Below are 16,850 nucleotides of genomic sequence, written 5' to 3'. Positions count from 1 at the left end.
CTGCAAACCTCAATGTACTAAAACAACACTGTAAACAAGATTAGGACAAACATTCATCCACAAAGACAGGAGTGACAGTCTCTATATACTGAGCCTCTATGTAGTGACAGTACAACTGGCTCTTATTCTAGATCATAAAAACATACTGCTGTTGAAAATGCTGCTAAATTTGAAAAAAGACCCAAACCAAGGATAATAGTGTTCAAAACCGCAGTCTAAAAGTAAACCAACAGACATGATCTAAGAAACAAGGAGCACACAGGGCAAGAGAGAGTAAAACAAACACAGCAGCCACAATAGAAAAATAGTGGTAATCAGCAAAACTAACTAGAATACATAAAAAATAAAACAAAACCTCTCAACGCCACAACACAAATGACCTAAATGATCCCTTTAAAAGACTACAAACACATCAGTCCACTTTCTGCTTAAGTCTAATAAATTAGCAAGTAAATATTCTTTCCAATACTATATACAGTTTTTCTGGTACAAGAACATGAATTACAGATTTTAATTTTCTGTAAAATCTTAACTAATTGGCAGACAACACTCAGAAACATTGCCTCACACTCACACACACACACACACACACTAAAGTAAATCTCTTGGCTCTATTTCAAGTAGGAGATTTAATTCAGAAGGATTTTCTGAATTCCTGTGAAACATTAGCAGTGCCATGCTGGCCGGTACTGCTAACACACTTATGGGGAAATGCTCCACGTCAGTGTGCAGTGTTATTCTACTGCATGAATAGAAACCTATAGCAAAATGACACAAAGGCTGGCAGTAAAAGGAGGCAACATGCAGAACTGCACATAAATGTGTTGAGGGGCAAAAATGTGGACTGTAGATAGAGATCAAACACACCCTGGCCAAACATAAACCACAAAGCCGAATGACAATGAAACTGAAGCAGGAAATACAGAAACAAAATGATAATACTAGGTTCAAATTAAAAGGGCAGACAACTTTAAGTGACTTTTTGTGGCTGTACTGAATCTAGAAGCAACACCCAGTGGTCCCACCCTCCTATTCAAACAAACCCTCGAAAATATAGAAACTGATTGAGCGCTGCACCCGGGTTTCACCTTACCTCACTTTGTAGGTATTACTTTACACAACAGGTTCATTCACTGGTCAGATAAACCTGCCCTGGGTGAGGCATCATAAAGCACCCAACATGGATATCTTTCCATCATGAACAGAGGAGCAACAGTGTTTGTACTTTTGTAATTTTTAAAAAATAATTTTAAGTAAAGCATACAAGAAGAAAGTAAGAAAGTTTTTGGAGAGCAGGAACAAGACAGCAGTTTTCCAGCTACAATCATTTATATTTATGGCCTGATAATGAGTAGCAAATAATTGTAAACCAATGCTCGTTTTCAGTACCAAAGAATTAGATCAAATCAGGAAAGGAGTAACTAAAGTGAAAGACACTTGCACAAACAAGACTCCCCCCCGGTCTTTTACTTTTTTAATTATTGTAAACAGCCGTCCCATTCTTTATGCATCAGCCAGATTTAATATCCTCACACTGGTATGTACATGCAGGATATATCAAGAAAGAACGTTAGGGGAGACATTCAGATGTGTTTTGTCTCAGCATGTCCCCATCAGCGCTCATAATTTATCCGCATTTTTAATCAACCTCCAAATTAGCATTTTGAAATAGACCACACATGCAAGGAATGTTGTTGGAAGAAGATCAGTCTCAAAAGTGTTCTGTGTAATAGCTTTCTCCAATATGTAAGACTGTGCAGGGACAGAAATGAAGGGTCTTTGGGTTTGTGTTAATAATTACAGGCTAAAGCCACCATCACACCAACACGTAACAGAGCCACACTTTTCCAAAACATGCTTCTGACATCTGACACATGACCGTAGTGTTTATCCCCCTATTTGTACAGGATTCAGGAAAATTATTTTGCTTCACCTCACTTGAGAAGCAGGTACTTCTATTTCCTTTATGATCCAAAAACTAACTCACCCCAACTATAATGGTGGTATGTCTCATTAACAATGAAAGAATTTGGATTTACAAGAACACACAGAAAAAAAATTGTTTGACAAAAACACAAAGGAAGTGATTTTATTTATTTTCTTTACACACAAGCCTAAAAACTGAGGATACTAATTGTCACAGTTTTTCAAAGGAATCGGTGTCCAGTCTTGATAAATATCAGCTTTCAGCTGCTCAACAGTCCGCGGTTGTTGTTAGTTCATCAGTGAGAGCCAGACATTTTCAAATGGCTTAAAACTCAACTTTTTGATAGAGATTTCTGATAGTTACATTTTTTTCTTTGTATTTTTTGTTATTTTTATTCTTTTAATTCTTCGTTTTATTTGCAATTCCTGCTTTTATATCCATTCATAATAGCATTTCCTGTTTTTTGCAGGATTGCTATTATTAATAATATTTTTCTCTTTCATTTAATGATTGTGTTCCTTCTTGTTTTGTTTAGTGCTCTGTAAAGATTTTTTGGGTGCCACTTGTGTGTTTGATAAAGCTGAAGTGAGGGGATAGATCTGGGGACAGATTCACTCTTGTGAATATGAAGCCACGGTCCTCTAAGTTTTTGCAGCATGAGGTCTGGTATTATCCTGTTGAAATAGCCACGGACCTCCAGGGAAAAGTCTTCACCTTGATGTGTCTTTTGAAAACTTCAATGGTGCCTTCATACATATCCAAGCTATCCATGCCATGGGCAGTGATGCACCCCCATACCAAGATTTCTTCCAAGATATTCTGTAGAACTGAAATCACAAGACTGAAACTGATCAAATCTATTTTATGAAAGGTGAAACATTTACTACAAAAGTCCCATTGCCCTTACTTTAACATATCTTGAATACACTACTGTGATACTGTTTTGAACTCAAACAGTTAACTTTGATTCTGGGTCCTCAGGTTGACCTCTAAACCTTTTTTGTTTTAAAATGCATGATCTATAGCATTGCAAATACAGTTACTGTCAAAAGTTGAACTAGTTTAGTATTTTCAGTATTGATTTCAAATGTGGGCAGGTCCACAAAATTCAACTCGTATTTATTTCCAGAAACTTTTCACTCTCACATGGTGAATTTAAGAACTCCTAGCAACTTTAAACATGCATTATTCTACTCAATGAACGCAAAAGGCTGTGACTGTGAAGAGTGAATTACATTTCACAGAGCAAGGACTTTGGATATGTTCTTACAAGACTAGTTTGTCTTTCAGTACTCTGAATGATGACTAGAACTTTCAGCTTTCAACTAAAACTTTTCTATGGTCTGCTTAAACAGGTGAACCAAGTGGGACTATTGAGGAAACCAACAATGTGCCTGACTGGCCACTTACTTACTGCATGGTACTCTGCATCAAAATATTGAAAGTTCAAACGAAAGCTGGGGTCAACGTACCATCCTGTAAAGCTTTTTGCCTGACACCAGCTGGTTTGCCAGAGTGTGATTACAGTGTAGCACATGGGAGAGTAACATACACACACAGGAAAAGTCCCACAAAAACAAACCCTAAGGTGTCTTATTATTACATGCAGCAGGAATGCAAGGACAGAGAGGAAAATGTCATTCATTAGAGAAAACATTCCAGGTGTCAGAGGGCTGAACTAAAACCACGCAAACACACCTTTAAGTTGCACAGTTTGAGTATGGATGACACTCACACAACAAACTTTCTACTGAAAACCAACACAGTCATATTCTTCCCCATCCAAAGCCTGTTAATTCATTAATAAAACATAAGCAGCACATTAAAGTGCAAATAGCTACTTTTTTTAAACTAATGTATTACTTTTTTTATTTAATTACTTGACTTATCAAACAGAGAGAACCATACCAAGGTCTAATTCATGCATACATGGGTAAATTAACAAACCATCTTAACAGGTAACAGTTGAGATGACAGTCTCAATGTGTGGGCAAAGAAAGAGAAAATCATCTCTAAATTATGCAACAACTACTTAATTCTCAAAGTTATCCCACTAACTAGAGTACCAATCAGGTCTCATCCAAAACTGGCCAAATTTGCTGCTGGTTCTGTGTTGGACTATGCAGAAATGACCTAAATACTGCCTTCTGATGCCTCTGTTGTTTAGTCAGTGAGTGACTGTATATTGGACACACTTTCCCATATATTTTGAATGAGTGGATGGGTCTAAACTTCTGAGTGGTAGTGTAAATAAAGCCTTCTTTCAGTTAATGATCAACCAAACGACCGACTCACATACCTGTGTGCCGATGAATAAGGAAAGACAATGCACAATGCATATAATAAGGCAATATTTTCATAGAAGAAATAATTCATCTCCAGCTCTGATACAGTCATCATCCCCTGGGAAACCTAAAGGTCCACTGACAAATCTGCTGGTCATACAATGAAAAGTCACTTTGCTCTGCATTCATTCCTTTACTAACCCTTGTTTACCTCACATTCCACAAATATCCCAGATTCTGAGTCTTCAAATCCACCTAATAAACATAAGCTTGGATGAACACAGGAGATTTAATGTCATGGGTTGGGTGGAGCCGTTCTTCTGTTAGAAAGCTGATACACCATGCAGAAATATGCCACTGGGCATGAGGTGTGACTGTGTGGCCATGGTTTAATGGAAATAAGGAAATCTACAATTTATGATCAAAGTTGTACTTTCAGACAATTTCTAATTCAATGTCTTAATTTAAACTTTTTAATACAGTTAATCTTACTGAGACATGGAGTCTCATTCTGAAGCGAGATCTGTTAATTAAATAATACTAATATGGGTAGGACTTCATCAGATTGTCACTTTTTTTCATTTATGTTCTTCACTCCACATTCAGACACACCAAACGGTGGCGTCACCAAAGTAGGTGAGACCATTTGTCTCATTTATTAATACCATCTTTAGTTTAACCATACTTGTTTGTTTTCAACCATTTTACCATCAGTAATCATCATTTTACAGATACGGACTATCCCGGGTTTGTTTGTGTTTTGTATTATGTTTGTTTATTTTTCGGGAGCGCGCCGAGACTCCCGTCATCTCGATCGTTAAGTTTAAGGTGGTAATCTGCAGTCTGCAACCGCATTTCATACCAGTCTTTCCCTAGTCTTGGGCTTGGGATCATATCAAACGTGTTTAATATTATCGCAGGTCGCAGTGACATAACACAATCAACAACCAATAGATGAGTACTGACAAAATCGGAAACAGGAAAGCAGACAGTCAATAACAAACATGTCAGCGGACATAGAAGAACGAGCGACAAGCAGGTGGTCCCCGTCCATATAGCCAAGGCCCTGCCATTTTCTGTGGTGTTTTCTCTTCTTTTTGTTGGGTTTTTCACTACAAACCACTGCACGGACAAGAGCAGCTGTAGCTAAAAGCTGCTTCTCCTCCATTTTTGTAAAACTTCTGCTGAGCATGATGGGGAAAAAATTGCATGATGGGAAACAAATCTAAAAAATCTAGTTGTACTCTTGTAAATAGTGACCCTACAAGATTCACAGTCTTTGTAAAATCTTTAGTCTGAGGCTTGTCTGGGACTAAAAACTCTAAACACTAGTCTGTAGATGTGAGCTGATAGTCTTTTAGAGTCTTTTCTAAGTCTTCTGGTGTATGGGTAGCATAAGTTTTCGCACAACAGTAATCCATATCAGCATAGAAAATGTATCCATGTAGAGCATGTGTAATAAAACAGAGAGGGTGGATGGAAAGAGTCAAAAATATCCCTTTTAAACATGTTTAAGCCTGGTGAACTTACTCTTAAGGTGTTAAATGGCACTACAACAACAGCATAGCTATAATCAGCTTTAAAAATACATATATATTTTACTACTGTCAAATTCACCTGAATTGTAGCATGCAGAATTGTAGCAAACCAAACATTGATGTCTGATATACAAACATACAGAGCAGACGCTTCAGCTGCAGTTCAAAATGTTTCTATTTTTTAATTTTTTTTGTTCAATTGGTTCATTGGTTCAGAAGCTGAGAAGAGTTGATTTGGTGCTGCAGCTAATTCATCAAAGGATGTGTATCCATCTTTTATACAGTGGTTCAATGCATCTCTGATTATACAAAGAACAATGTTGCAAAAGCTGCTCTACATAATGGAAAACACAGCATCCTCTCTATATAACAGTGATCAAACAATGAAGTGTGCTCAGTCAGAGGCTTCTTCAGCTCTGCTGCAGCAAAGAACGGTACAAGAGGTCCCTCCTGCCCAGAGCAATAACTCTACATAATTTAATGACTTAAAAATTACTTAAAACTGTCATTGATTCTTTAATTTGCCAAAAAAAATCCTGTTTTAGGAATGTTAAAATATTATTCAATTCAATCTGAATAGATGGAGTGTGATGTGATTCAGGGACGATTTATTTTTGGTTTGTTTCTATGAAATTCCATGCAATGCAGTCTCCATAACAATTCTTAAATAATAATATTTATTCTTAATTGGAAATTAAAACTGTACCTCTTTCTATAAACAATGAATTTGTTAGCTAGCTTCAAATTAATTATATCTAATGAAAGCTCAAGGAATCACAGGTATTTTTGTAACTTCATAGCTCAGTACAAAATGCATTTGAGAACTCTTGTTCAATTTCATTCTTTACTTTGACATACAAGTTTGACACACAATTGTCAGTGAAATACCTTCTCACTGGTTTCTTATGTCATCTCTAATATACACATCATGTCACCAAAGTAGTCACTCCTGACTTCACCTTAAAGTTTCAGCTATAGCAATAAATCTGGGAATAAATGCCCAGGCAATAAAAGTATGCTGTTGCTCTTATTAGTATCATGGGATTCTTCATGACGTCTCACCTGGTCTGTCAGGCTATGACTGAACTTAATCAATGCTCAACAGACTTTCATCCACTTACAGTTCTTTCCCTCTGATAAGATCGAAATGATTTCAGATGCTTGATCTCATGGTGCTTTGTGAACTATATCACTGTTGCTCAGATATTTTACCTCAAAGGCAACAATTGTTGTGGAAATGCTGCTTTCATGGCTAAATCTGAGCAGGGCATCCGGCGGGCGAGCCAACTGATTGGTTGTTTAAATGGCGTGCAGACTGCTCACACACCATGTGCTGGTGTAGTGATGGTGACCACCCACTCTTACATTTACTCTGACGTCGACAAAGAAGTTCTGCATTTCATTTTACAACTTGATTTTAATGGTAGAATTGGATCAACGATCAGCAAAAAAATTTTAAAAACTTTTTTTTATTCCATCCAGGGTGGAACTTAAATAATCAGATCTTTAATGTTCAATTTGAGTTCTAAGTTGTTTAAGTTCATTCTTAAATCCCTGCTTATTATCAGAGGTTAAACTTGAAGGAGGAAAGTTTGAACAGTCCTGGTATTTATCAATAATGCATCAGCTGGATTAAACAGCTGATTACATGTCAAAATATGATACACAGTTTTCACCAGATTAAGAAAAAAACATGTATGTCTAAAAGCGGCTTTACACTATAGGACTTAATGATACAGACACATTACCTCTTATTATTACAATATACGACGACTTCAACTGACTGCACTCATATTGCAAAGAAGGTATGACAAATGAATGACAAGGATGGCAGATCAGAATTCAGGCTTAAACCAGATATCTGGTACCTTAAAAAATCACAGAACAGTCAGTCTGATGGTTGAAACCTCCTTTTCTGGTCTCAGAATAAAGAAAAATTTTAAAGCAAACCTAAACGAAACACCAAAAAGACTAGACACTTCTACTCACCCAGCATGAGCAGGCTCAGATATGTAGTCATGGTGGTCATCTGGATGCCTGGACGTTCTGTGTGGCCACAAGGCTGCCTCTCCCACTGTAGAACACACAAATTACTTCAGAGTCTAACAAAGAAATCAATAAAAAACCAAGGAAGGCTCATTTAGTAAAATACCCCCAATAAAAGTGCCAGAATGAAAAATAGAGCAGGTTTCAAAGGGGGAGTGTAATTCACACCAGGCTTTTTTAGCTATCGTTTCTCACCACTAACAGCAGCTTTGTGGTTATGAACAGTGATCCTGTTCATTACCACTATATTTTAATCAAAAAGGAATTCAAAGTGCTTTTGAAATCACTAACTTTTCTATGCTAGTGTCATGACCCCAACAACTCCCTAACAAAAGAGAAAAAGTAGTTACATATCAGTTATGATCAGAAAAAAAACTCTGACATTTTATCAGCAGTACGTGAAAAAAATAATATTTGTGGTAATCGTCTTCATTCACCTGTATAAAAAACAAAGAATGAAACTAACAAAAATCTATTTCCAAATGGCTTTTTGTGTTGTTTAACAGAGTTGACTGTAGTCATCTTGTTGTTGCCCAGTTCTTCTATTGCAAATTCTTTTGTTTACAAAGCCTAAAATGTAACCAGAAATATAATTCATATTGATGTTCCTGTTTAAACAAACCTTATACTGTATTTCTATTATGAAAATGAATAAAGACAATTGTCAAAATGTCATATTTGTGAGAGCCCTTTAACAGAGTAGTTCTAATAAGGTATGACAGCAAAGCCACTCCTCTTTGACTACTATAGCTTTGGTGCATATGGCCCATGATTACAATCTCCAAAGAATCATGTGGGCTGTCTGCCACTGAAAGGCTCAAGAAGCTCTTGATAAATGATTGGAACATTATCCACCTGTCTATCCATCCATTTTCTATACCCACTCTATCCAGTTTAGGGTCACGTGGGGGCTGGAACCTATCCCAGCTGCCATCATCATATTACATTCCTATCTTCTTACAGTACACTTGAATAAATATGCTCAACATTGATGGCATTGAAAATATTCAAATAATGCTAGATTGTGCCACATGATAATTGCTAAGGAGCTTGGGTGAAAAAACACTGTACTGTTGAACCTCTGTGTTACTGTTAAAGTTTAACAGACATATAGTTAAAGAGTTTACAGCTTAGCTACAAGTGACCTACCAGGAAGGTGGCTCAGTGTCACATTTTAACCTGAGATCTGTACAACAAGACCACAGATCATCCAGTAAGATAGAGAGCTTAGCTGATATCCCTCAAAACAAGCAATGCAGTAACAGAGCAGTAAATGTGATCGCCCAACAAACTGAGACCTAGTTTGTACTCACACAGTCCCAGGTCACTTCACTCTGCTCCACACGGCGTGGTCAGAATTGCTCACTCTGCCTCTGCATGCCACTTTCACTATACGCTGTGTAGACTCCCTTATTCCAGCGCACGTGTGCAAACTCTGGACCCCGACGTGTTCATTTACGCGTGCATGCACTTGTGTGGTGTGTATGTGCGCCAGAATGTGTAAAACAAACTTGAAAGCATAACTGATGGCAGCGATGTAAAAACAGAGGGAACACCGCCGGCCAATATGAACACAGAGTGTGAACGGGACCCCCTTCATTCCTCTCCTCCCTCTCTTTTGCTCTCCCTCACTCCCTTCAGCTCGTCACTGGGGCACTGGGGTGAATGGGCAGCTATTCTTATTCTAATTCCTCTGTCACTCTGTGGGCTACCGCCTGAAAGAGGGGAATGGTCTCCAGGCTCTTGGAATGCACCACCCTTCTCCTCTGGACACTGAGGAAGAGAGAGGGGAAAGAGGCAGAGGAGGCCAGAGAAAAACAGAAAGAAAGGACAATTAAATGAGGAAGATGGAGAAGAGAGGATAAGGGGAGCACTCTGTGTCAGCACTCTGAAAAGTAGTGAAAAAAATAAAATGAGGAGAGATAATGAAAAGAGACAGACCCTTCTTTTTTCTGCTGTGAATGTCATGAAAGATGACAGCTTCCTCATCACTCTGACAAATCTCATCATGCTCTCTGCATTAAACTATAAAACGGCACTCTAAGAGAAACAGTTGAGGAGCCAGTGACATATTCAGTGACAATAAATGTTTCTCCCATAATTTTCCAAAAATGCATTTGTTTGAAAATTAGACTGAATTGCTCCTATGTAATGGTTTAAAACACTTAAATAAAAGGTCAGCATGTAGTTAAGTGCAAAACAACTTGTTGCATGAATCATACAAATGGGGTTGTTAATGTATTGAAAAGATGCTCACAAGTCAGAACAAATGGAAACAGATGGAGACACAAATCAGTACTTTATCCATGGTTGTCCTTTCACAAATGTAATACACAACAGGAGACTGTCTCCATGAAATTCTTTACTGGAAATACTCCAGGGTGGCTGCTGCATAAAGCACACAGGAGGCAATACTACACAATTCATAAATATAAAAAGATCCACTAGGACTTCACCCATTGTTTTGTTGAACGCTTCTTTGAGGCCTTAAGTTTGGCATATAGCTGTAGCCATCTTGGGGTTTTTTTGCAGCCAGAAGTGGAGTGCAAAGAATGATTTGAGTAAGAACACAAGGACACTATTCAAAATGATCAGTTGCTTAGCTCTTCTGTCACTAAAAGCTTTAATATGAAAAAAAGTTTTAATATGATTCAGGTGGGTAGGGTGTAGTGGGTGTAGTGACAATGTCTGCTATCTTTCTTACAGACTCAAGACTCGAGACAGTTAATTCAAGCACACAAGTGATAATATGTTTTTAAACCAACTGTTTATTTTTGACTAGCTACTCGTGGTTACTTATTCTTGTGCTAATCTAGGTCTTTCTGTGCTTTAGATTCACCTGTACCACCAAGCCCTATCCACAATCCTGAACCCAGATCTAGCTGCCTGCACTCTCCAGTCACCCCAGCTGCATTGTCCTTTCCCATTCTCCTGCATGCCTAATCCTAATAAAACATTTCTTCTCCAACCACACCTAACTTTCAATCAGAGACCTTACAATAAAACTCTTACATCTTTCACTGAGTCAGTAAGCACCTTTACAAGAGACTGAATGTAAAATTAATGTAAACATGTTAGTCTGACCAGTTTGCATGTCAAACCCAAACTAACACACCCAGAAAATGTGGTAGGGGATCGACTCACTCTGCATGTATACACTCAACTAGACTTAAATGGGCCACATGCTCTGACATTAAAGCATAAATGTTTATTCATAAAGCTGAAAAGCTGCTCTTAATCACATATTTTTCAGTTTCAGATGTCATTCGAAAGCAGCCGATTAAGACTACGTGGCAGCTTGTGGTCACTTTTTCAGACTGCTGCTCTTCTGTAATGAAACCCTGATTTCATAGTGAAATAAAAAATTTATTAAAAAATAGAATGATTATCACATTGTGTGTATGCAATCGGTTCCACCTCCTGAATTTAACATAGAGACTGTTTTAAAATCTATTTTTTCTATTGCAGAATAGCAATGCCTATAGGATAATTGTTACATCAACATTAAGAATGATGGCTGATTCCTGCTTTTTCAAAAGTCTATTTTCAATCCATATACATTAAGAAATGTAACCATAATCTAAGAAAGTCTCCCACCTTGAACTTATTTCATTCTGAGGGGTTTTTGCGCAAATTAGAAATACACACAAGATCAACTTGATGGAAACCCAACAAGCTAAACCGAAAGGCGACCAGCTGTGGTTTCACACAGCAGATAAATAAGACAAATCTATGCATCCTCTCATGCAATCCCTGCCAGAATATCTGCATAAACAAAAATAAAGACTGAACATGATAACATACAAAAAAATTCAACACTCAGTTTGTCAAAAATTTAGGGATAAACTTATTTTTAGGCAGATCAACTAAGCTGACACATAAAGAAAAAGCCTGTACAGGTTAATTCTATTTTTTTTTTAAATGAGAGAGCCCTGTTAAGATGACTTAATTAGACAAGAGAAAGCTAAATAAATAGTGAGCTGCATGTTTGTGCCTGTGTGCATAAGATATCTGTATGTGTGGGTCATGTGCATGCATGTGTGTGATTGATGCCAAGACAACTAGAAAATTGCAGGAGAGAACAAAGCAGCATTCACATGCAGCTCTTTGCTGATGTGACCTTTGACATCTTCTGAAGAGGGACATGAAGCGGCTCAAAGTGTCAGACAGGAAGCACAGAAGGGGGCAAGTGGAGAAGCTGGTGCTAGTTGTTGGTGACATGAGCTGATCATATTCCAATTACAAACGACAAGCAAAGTTTCTGCCTATTTTTCTGTTTGCAGGAAGTCTACATAGACTGCACATTTATTAAACATGCTTGCTTGTAAAAATGAATGCATGAATCAACAGAGGTTGAACCTTTGGCTAATAATTATCATAGATAAATGAGTGTTACGTTTCAGTATAAAACCTTGAGCAAAAACTTCAGCATAGGCACAAATACACACAACCATTGCTATGAGATAAAGGGAAACCGGTATAAAGTTCAGTGCCACCACTATAAATCCTGCATATAGCAGAAGACAAAACAAGGTAATCTCAAGACACGAGTCTCAACAAAACAAAGTTCCTATATCCCTGAAAGCCATAACATGATAAGTCTGCCTCTGTGTGTGTCTGTGAGTTTGTGTACACATCAGATAAACGACTTCAGCCTGAGCTGCACAACACAACGAAAACTTCAGCTAGAGGAACTGTAAGGGTACTGTAAAACAAGGCTGGAAAGGAAATGGGATCCAATCATTTAGATAAGAACATAGTGGAAGTTTGTCTTCTTTATACAGGCAGGTGACTCAGTATTAAAGCTGCTCCTACCAGCACCACAGACATTAACACTCATGGCAGTGACCAGTTTCAGATGAACTTGAAAACATTATAGGCTTAGACACTATCCGAGTATTACAATATGTTGAGATATTTAGGAATCCCAAAGGTGTGATTTTCAGTACCATCAAAAATAAAGATGCTCCTCTATGTTCAAGCCACACATCAACAAGTGTCATCAGAAGCCAAAGAGAAGTGGTAAAAGTTAAGTTAAAACAAAGGCTCTGTGCATAAATGAAAACAGCCATGGCACAAGAAACAAACAAATTGCGCTGTCAATATACACAACTGCATAGTTACTATTTGTATGTTTATAGGAAAGCTAACTGAGAACCGGTTCCCTATTTTCCATTGCAAAGCTATCGCATATCTCCGAGCTTATCAATTCTTTCATCAAGGCGACCAGATGGTCTGATCTATAACCTGCAGCATCATATCATCAGCACAGTGCTTAGCATTTTTCTTTAACTCTGAAAGCCTCTGTATATTATGTAAATTCTTTTTCAAGACATTTTCCATGAAGGAGAACATCAGACTCAAGAGAAGAAAGGCATTGTACCAGATAAAGCCACAGACCAATTTCCACCTCTGGTGCCAGGCAATGGAAATTAAAATGGTATACTTTTTTTCCTCCAAAAAAAGAAAAATATTGACCAAGAGACTGTTGCTACAGCTAACGGTAACTAGTCGAATAACCATTCCATGTGTTTCGTGGACTTCTGTGGTGACTAACTTCTGTGTAACGTGCACCATACAAAGTTCACATCACAACACATGTTTTTCAACTAAATTTTTTCTTCCTGGAAAGCACAAACTAGATAAAAATGAACAGGGTGTGTAAAATCTGCCTTGCAAAAAAAAAAGAAGAAACACTTAAAAAGTACTTTGGAAATCAGACGTTTTCACACTGACTAATTGTCTGCAGCCTCAAGAAGTACAACCAAGAATTTAAGAGGTGCTGTTATCTTTGTCCTCCAGCACACAACCAACCACATCTGTGGTGGCTTGCATAGCAAAGAAACAATGAAAGTAGAGTTGGAAAGAACACATAATTATACCTGGTGTTGAAAACTTTGGTTCTGCCTATAATCTGCATCTATCAAAGTCATTTTACAGAAAGGTTCTGAAAAATTTTAGATGCTTCAAAATGAATGCATACGTCAAATTGTTAACAAGTGAATCTGAACCAAATCTGTACCAAACCGTGGGTTCAAAAATATGATCTTATATTTCAGGAAACTGCAGTGACTGAGACTGAATCCGCATGAAGTAGAAAATAATTGCTATATTCAGATATTGATTAAAATGAGCATAACATATAATGGAAATTTTTTTTTTTTTTTTGCAATTTGCATGTCCGTATGAACTACAAATAAAAAAAATTAAAAAAACATGAATTATCGTAATGCACTTTGAAACCACAACCATCGCATCCTCAGATTAAATTAAGGGAAAGTTATGAAAGTTTGCGGCGCAAAACAACTTCACGCCAAACCGTTTAACATTAACACAATGGTGGCATGGAAACATGAAGAGAATAAAAATATTCCAATCACAGAATCACTATATTTTTGTTTCTTTTTTAATCAGCATATGGCGAGAAACCATTGAACTAGATGATCATTACCAGTTGATGATTTCAGTGACCAACCCACCGACAGTGCTAATCTTTTTATAGACACTGTTAACTATTAACTCTATGAAAAAGGTGCCTCGTGTCCCCTTCTTACAGAAAAGAAAGAGCTCAGACTCCTCATCTCAATCAACACGTCATGTCTCTGTTTAACGTGCCCAAAAAAAATTATCAAGAAAACACAGACCACCCAAACACAACATCTCCAGATAAAAGGATTCAGTTTAACCATTGAGCCACTGCCAACAAGGAAAAGACTTTCCTTTAAACATTCTCCTAATCCCTCTACACACGTCAGCAGATCATCGCCTCCGGAGCCAAAGGAAATCTCATAATACTGTCTGGATGGTTACTTGATTTCTGCTGCAAATATTCCTTTTAGGATTCCAGAAAATCCCATTGAGGTGCACTGCAGATTGTCACTGCCATTGACATTATTAAAAGCATATCTCATACCATCTACTGCTATGCTTACCCCACACAAGAGTGTGAACATGCACTGAGCTGTCTAATATATAACAAAAGCATATAGAAAGATATAGAAAGATTTTTCACAATAATCTATTTAAACTTGGAGGGACACACCTGCACACCTGACAGAATGTCTTGCAATAACATGACCAAACAGTAGCCAGTCAGGAGCCTTTAAGGCGATTACGTCCAGAGCAGATGCTCACAAATAAATGCATTCATTACCACATTCATGTTAGGACTAGAAAGGCAGAGAATCAGAAGGCGTAGGATGAAGGTAAACTGGGTAATTTTAAGGCTGTGGATCAGCCGTGACACGTAGAGCAGGTCAATAAAGTACAGATTAACCAGGTGGAGCTGCGGCTGACGCCGCAGTGCAGGCAAATCATATCAGGAAACTATAATTGTTATGAATCTGTGTTTTCTTCAAGGACATGTAGAAGCCAGTATATAAACGTAGACAGTATATAAACTTGATCATATTGTTGAATTAGTTTCCATTATATAGCATCATATTATCATTATTGAAAATAATTTCGACTAATAAATTACAGTATCAGACAGCACAGTTTTTACAAACAACCAGGGGCAAACTTAAACGTTTTATCAGTAAAATTTAAAAAAAAAAGAAAAAAAAATCTTACTTGTAGTGCAGTTTCAATCTCACATATACACTCAGGCTCTATTTTCACTGCACAGCTCAAAAGCAAGCATCCAGGATGACAGGGGGGAGCTTTCGTGCACATGACATGGGATGCTTGTACCTCTGTTAAAGCTATATTAATGAAAAACAGTAGACAAAGGTACACATGTTCTCAGTTCCCAAAAGAATAATGAGATGGAAAAGAAAGAAAGCTAATGTCTCCTTATTGTCAAGGTAATCCTTAGTTGGATCTAATAATCTGAGATCAAAGAATTCCATGGAAACTAAACAATTACAAATGAAAGAGGTAGGGGAAAGTGACAGATATGAGAATTACACTTAGTGGGTCAGTCTCTTTTGTTAAAGCTCTGCAACGCTTCCCCCAGGGACCAAAATAGATGTAATGCAAAGATATAACTCAGGTCTCTTATGCTTTCAAGCTCCATACTTGCACTTCAACCCTTCCTCTGTCTCCTCTACAAACACACGCAGACATAGACGCACGTATACCCAACCTGCCCCCCGGCCTCTGCCCTTAATCTAAATGACCAGTGAGATTAAAGTTAAAGCAGTTTGTTTAAACTCATTTTTTAAAACAAAACTGGAGACTTTAAAAAGTGACATCACTTTAAAAAAAATTGAGCCTGAATAATATTAGTCATCAGCACTCAGAATATGTAAATACAGAATATATAATTACAATATATGATCAAATACCAATATATTTGGGAACCAACAAACACCCAATCCATCTACGAGAACTTCTTTAGAGTTTATATTAGCTGGAGGGGGACAGGTCAGATCCCTGAGCTGATTAAAGTTACACTAAGCCTTCAAGGACCATGGGAACATGTGGCTTCAAACACAAGTCCAAATATGCAGACAAAGTCATGAAAAGAAACAAATGGTACGCTGTCAGATATGCCGTGTTACTCAACAGCAGCAAACATGTAACCAACATTCATGTATATGTAACAGGTGTTTTTTAAGATGATGAATTTGAGCTCTGCTTTTACCAAATCTGAATTTGGTTAATCTTGTAGGAATGTGTTTAACAGTACTAGAAAGTGTGCTCGAACTAATGAAGTACATACCTCAAGCAAGGAAAAAATTAAAAATCAGGTCTCCATTCACTGGTGAAACAAATCTGAAGTAATCTTTTTAAAAGTTGCTAAAAAAGCTATGTTGCTAATCACAATTCCGTTGAAGGAGTAGTTGTCCTAACCGGTATAAAACCTCGAGGAGGAAAAAAAAGCTTTGGTGGACATCCACATAGGAGAAATGGATTGAGCTCTTCTTCAGAAATGACTTTGACCTCTGGGATTATATTTGGGAAAGGACAGTCAGTCACAGAAGTTTATCTGCTTTTTTAGACGTTTTTGAGATTTTCTACTGTTTCCATTCACCTTTTGTGAATCAAAACCGGCAGCAAGTTCCTGTCTACACATATACTTCTACCCAGATGTCTTAAGATTTTAAAAAG

The 16,850-nt window shown here is 37.5% G+C and overlaps 1 protein-coding gene across 1 annotated transcript in view; it reads right to left on the bottom strand.

Annotated features, from left to right (window-relative positions):
- Positions 1 to 16,850, bottom strand: part of lamb2l (laminin, beta 2-like) — a 54,431-nt gene that overhangs the window by 35,464 nt on the left and 2,117 nt on the right. Inside the window, exon 2 of the mRNA XM_072366368.1 lies at positions 7,740 to 7,824. Within this exon, the coding sequence (XP_072222469.1) occupies positions 7,740 to 7,779 (40 nt within the window). The 5' untranslated portion in view covers positions 7,780 to 7,824. The remainder of the gene's footprint in view (positions 1 to 7,739; positions 7,825 to 16,850) is intronic.

Source organism: Leuresthes tenuis, unplaced genomic scaffold, assembly GCF_036924035.1.
Source record: "Leuresthes tenuis unplaced genomic scaffold, fLeuTen1.0.hap1 SCAF_16, whole genome shotgun sequence".
In the NCBI taxonomy this organism is placed as follows: Eukaryota; Metazoa; Chordata; class Actinopteri; order Atheriniformes; family Atherinopsidae; genus Leuresthes; species Leuresthes tenuis.
Note: the sequence above shows the minus strand (reverse complement) of the source record. Positions and strands in the feature narration are given on the sequence as shown.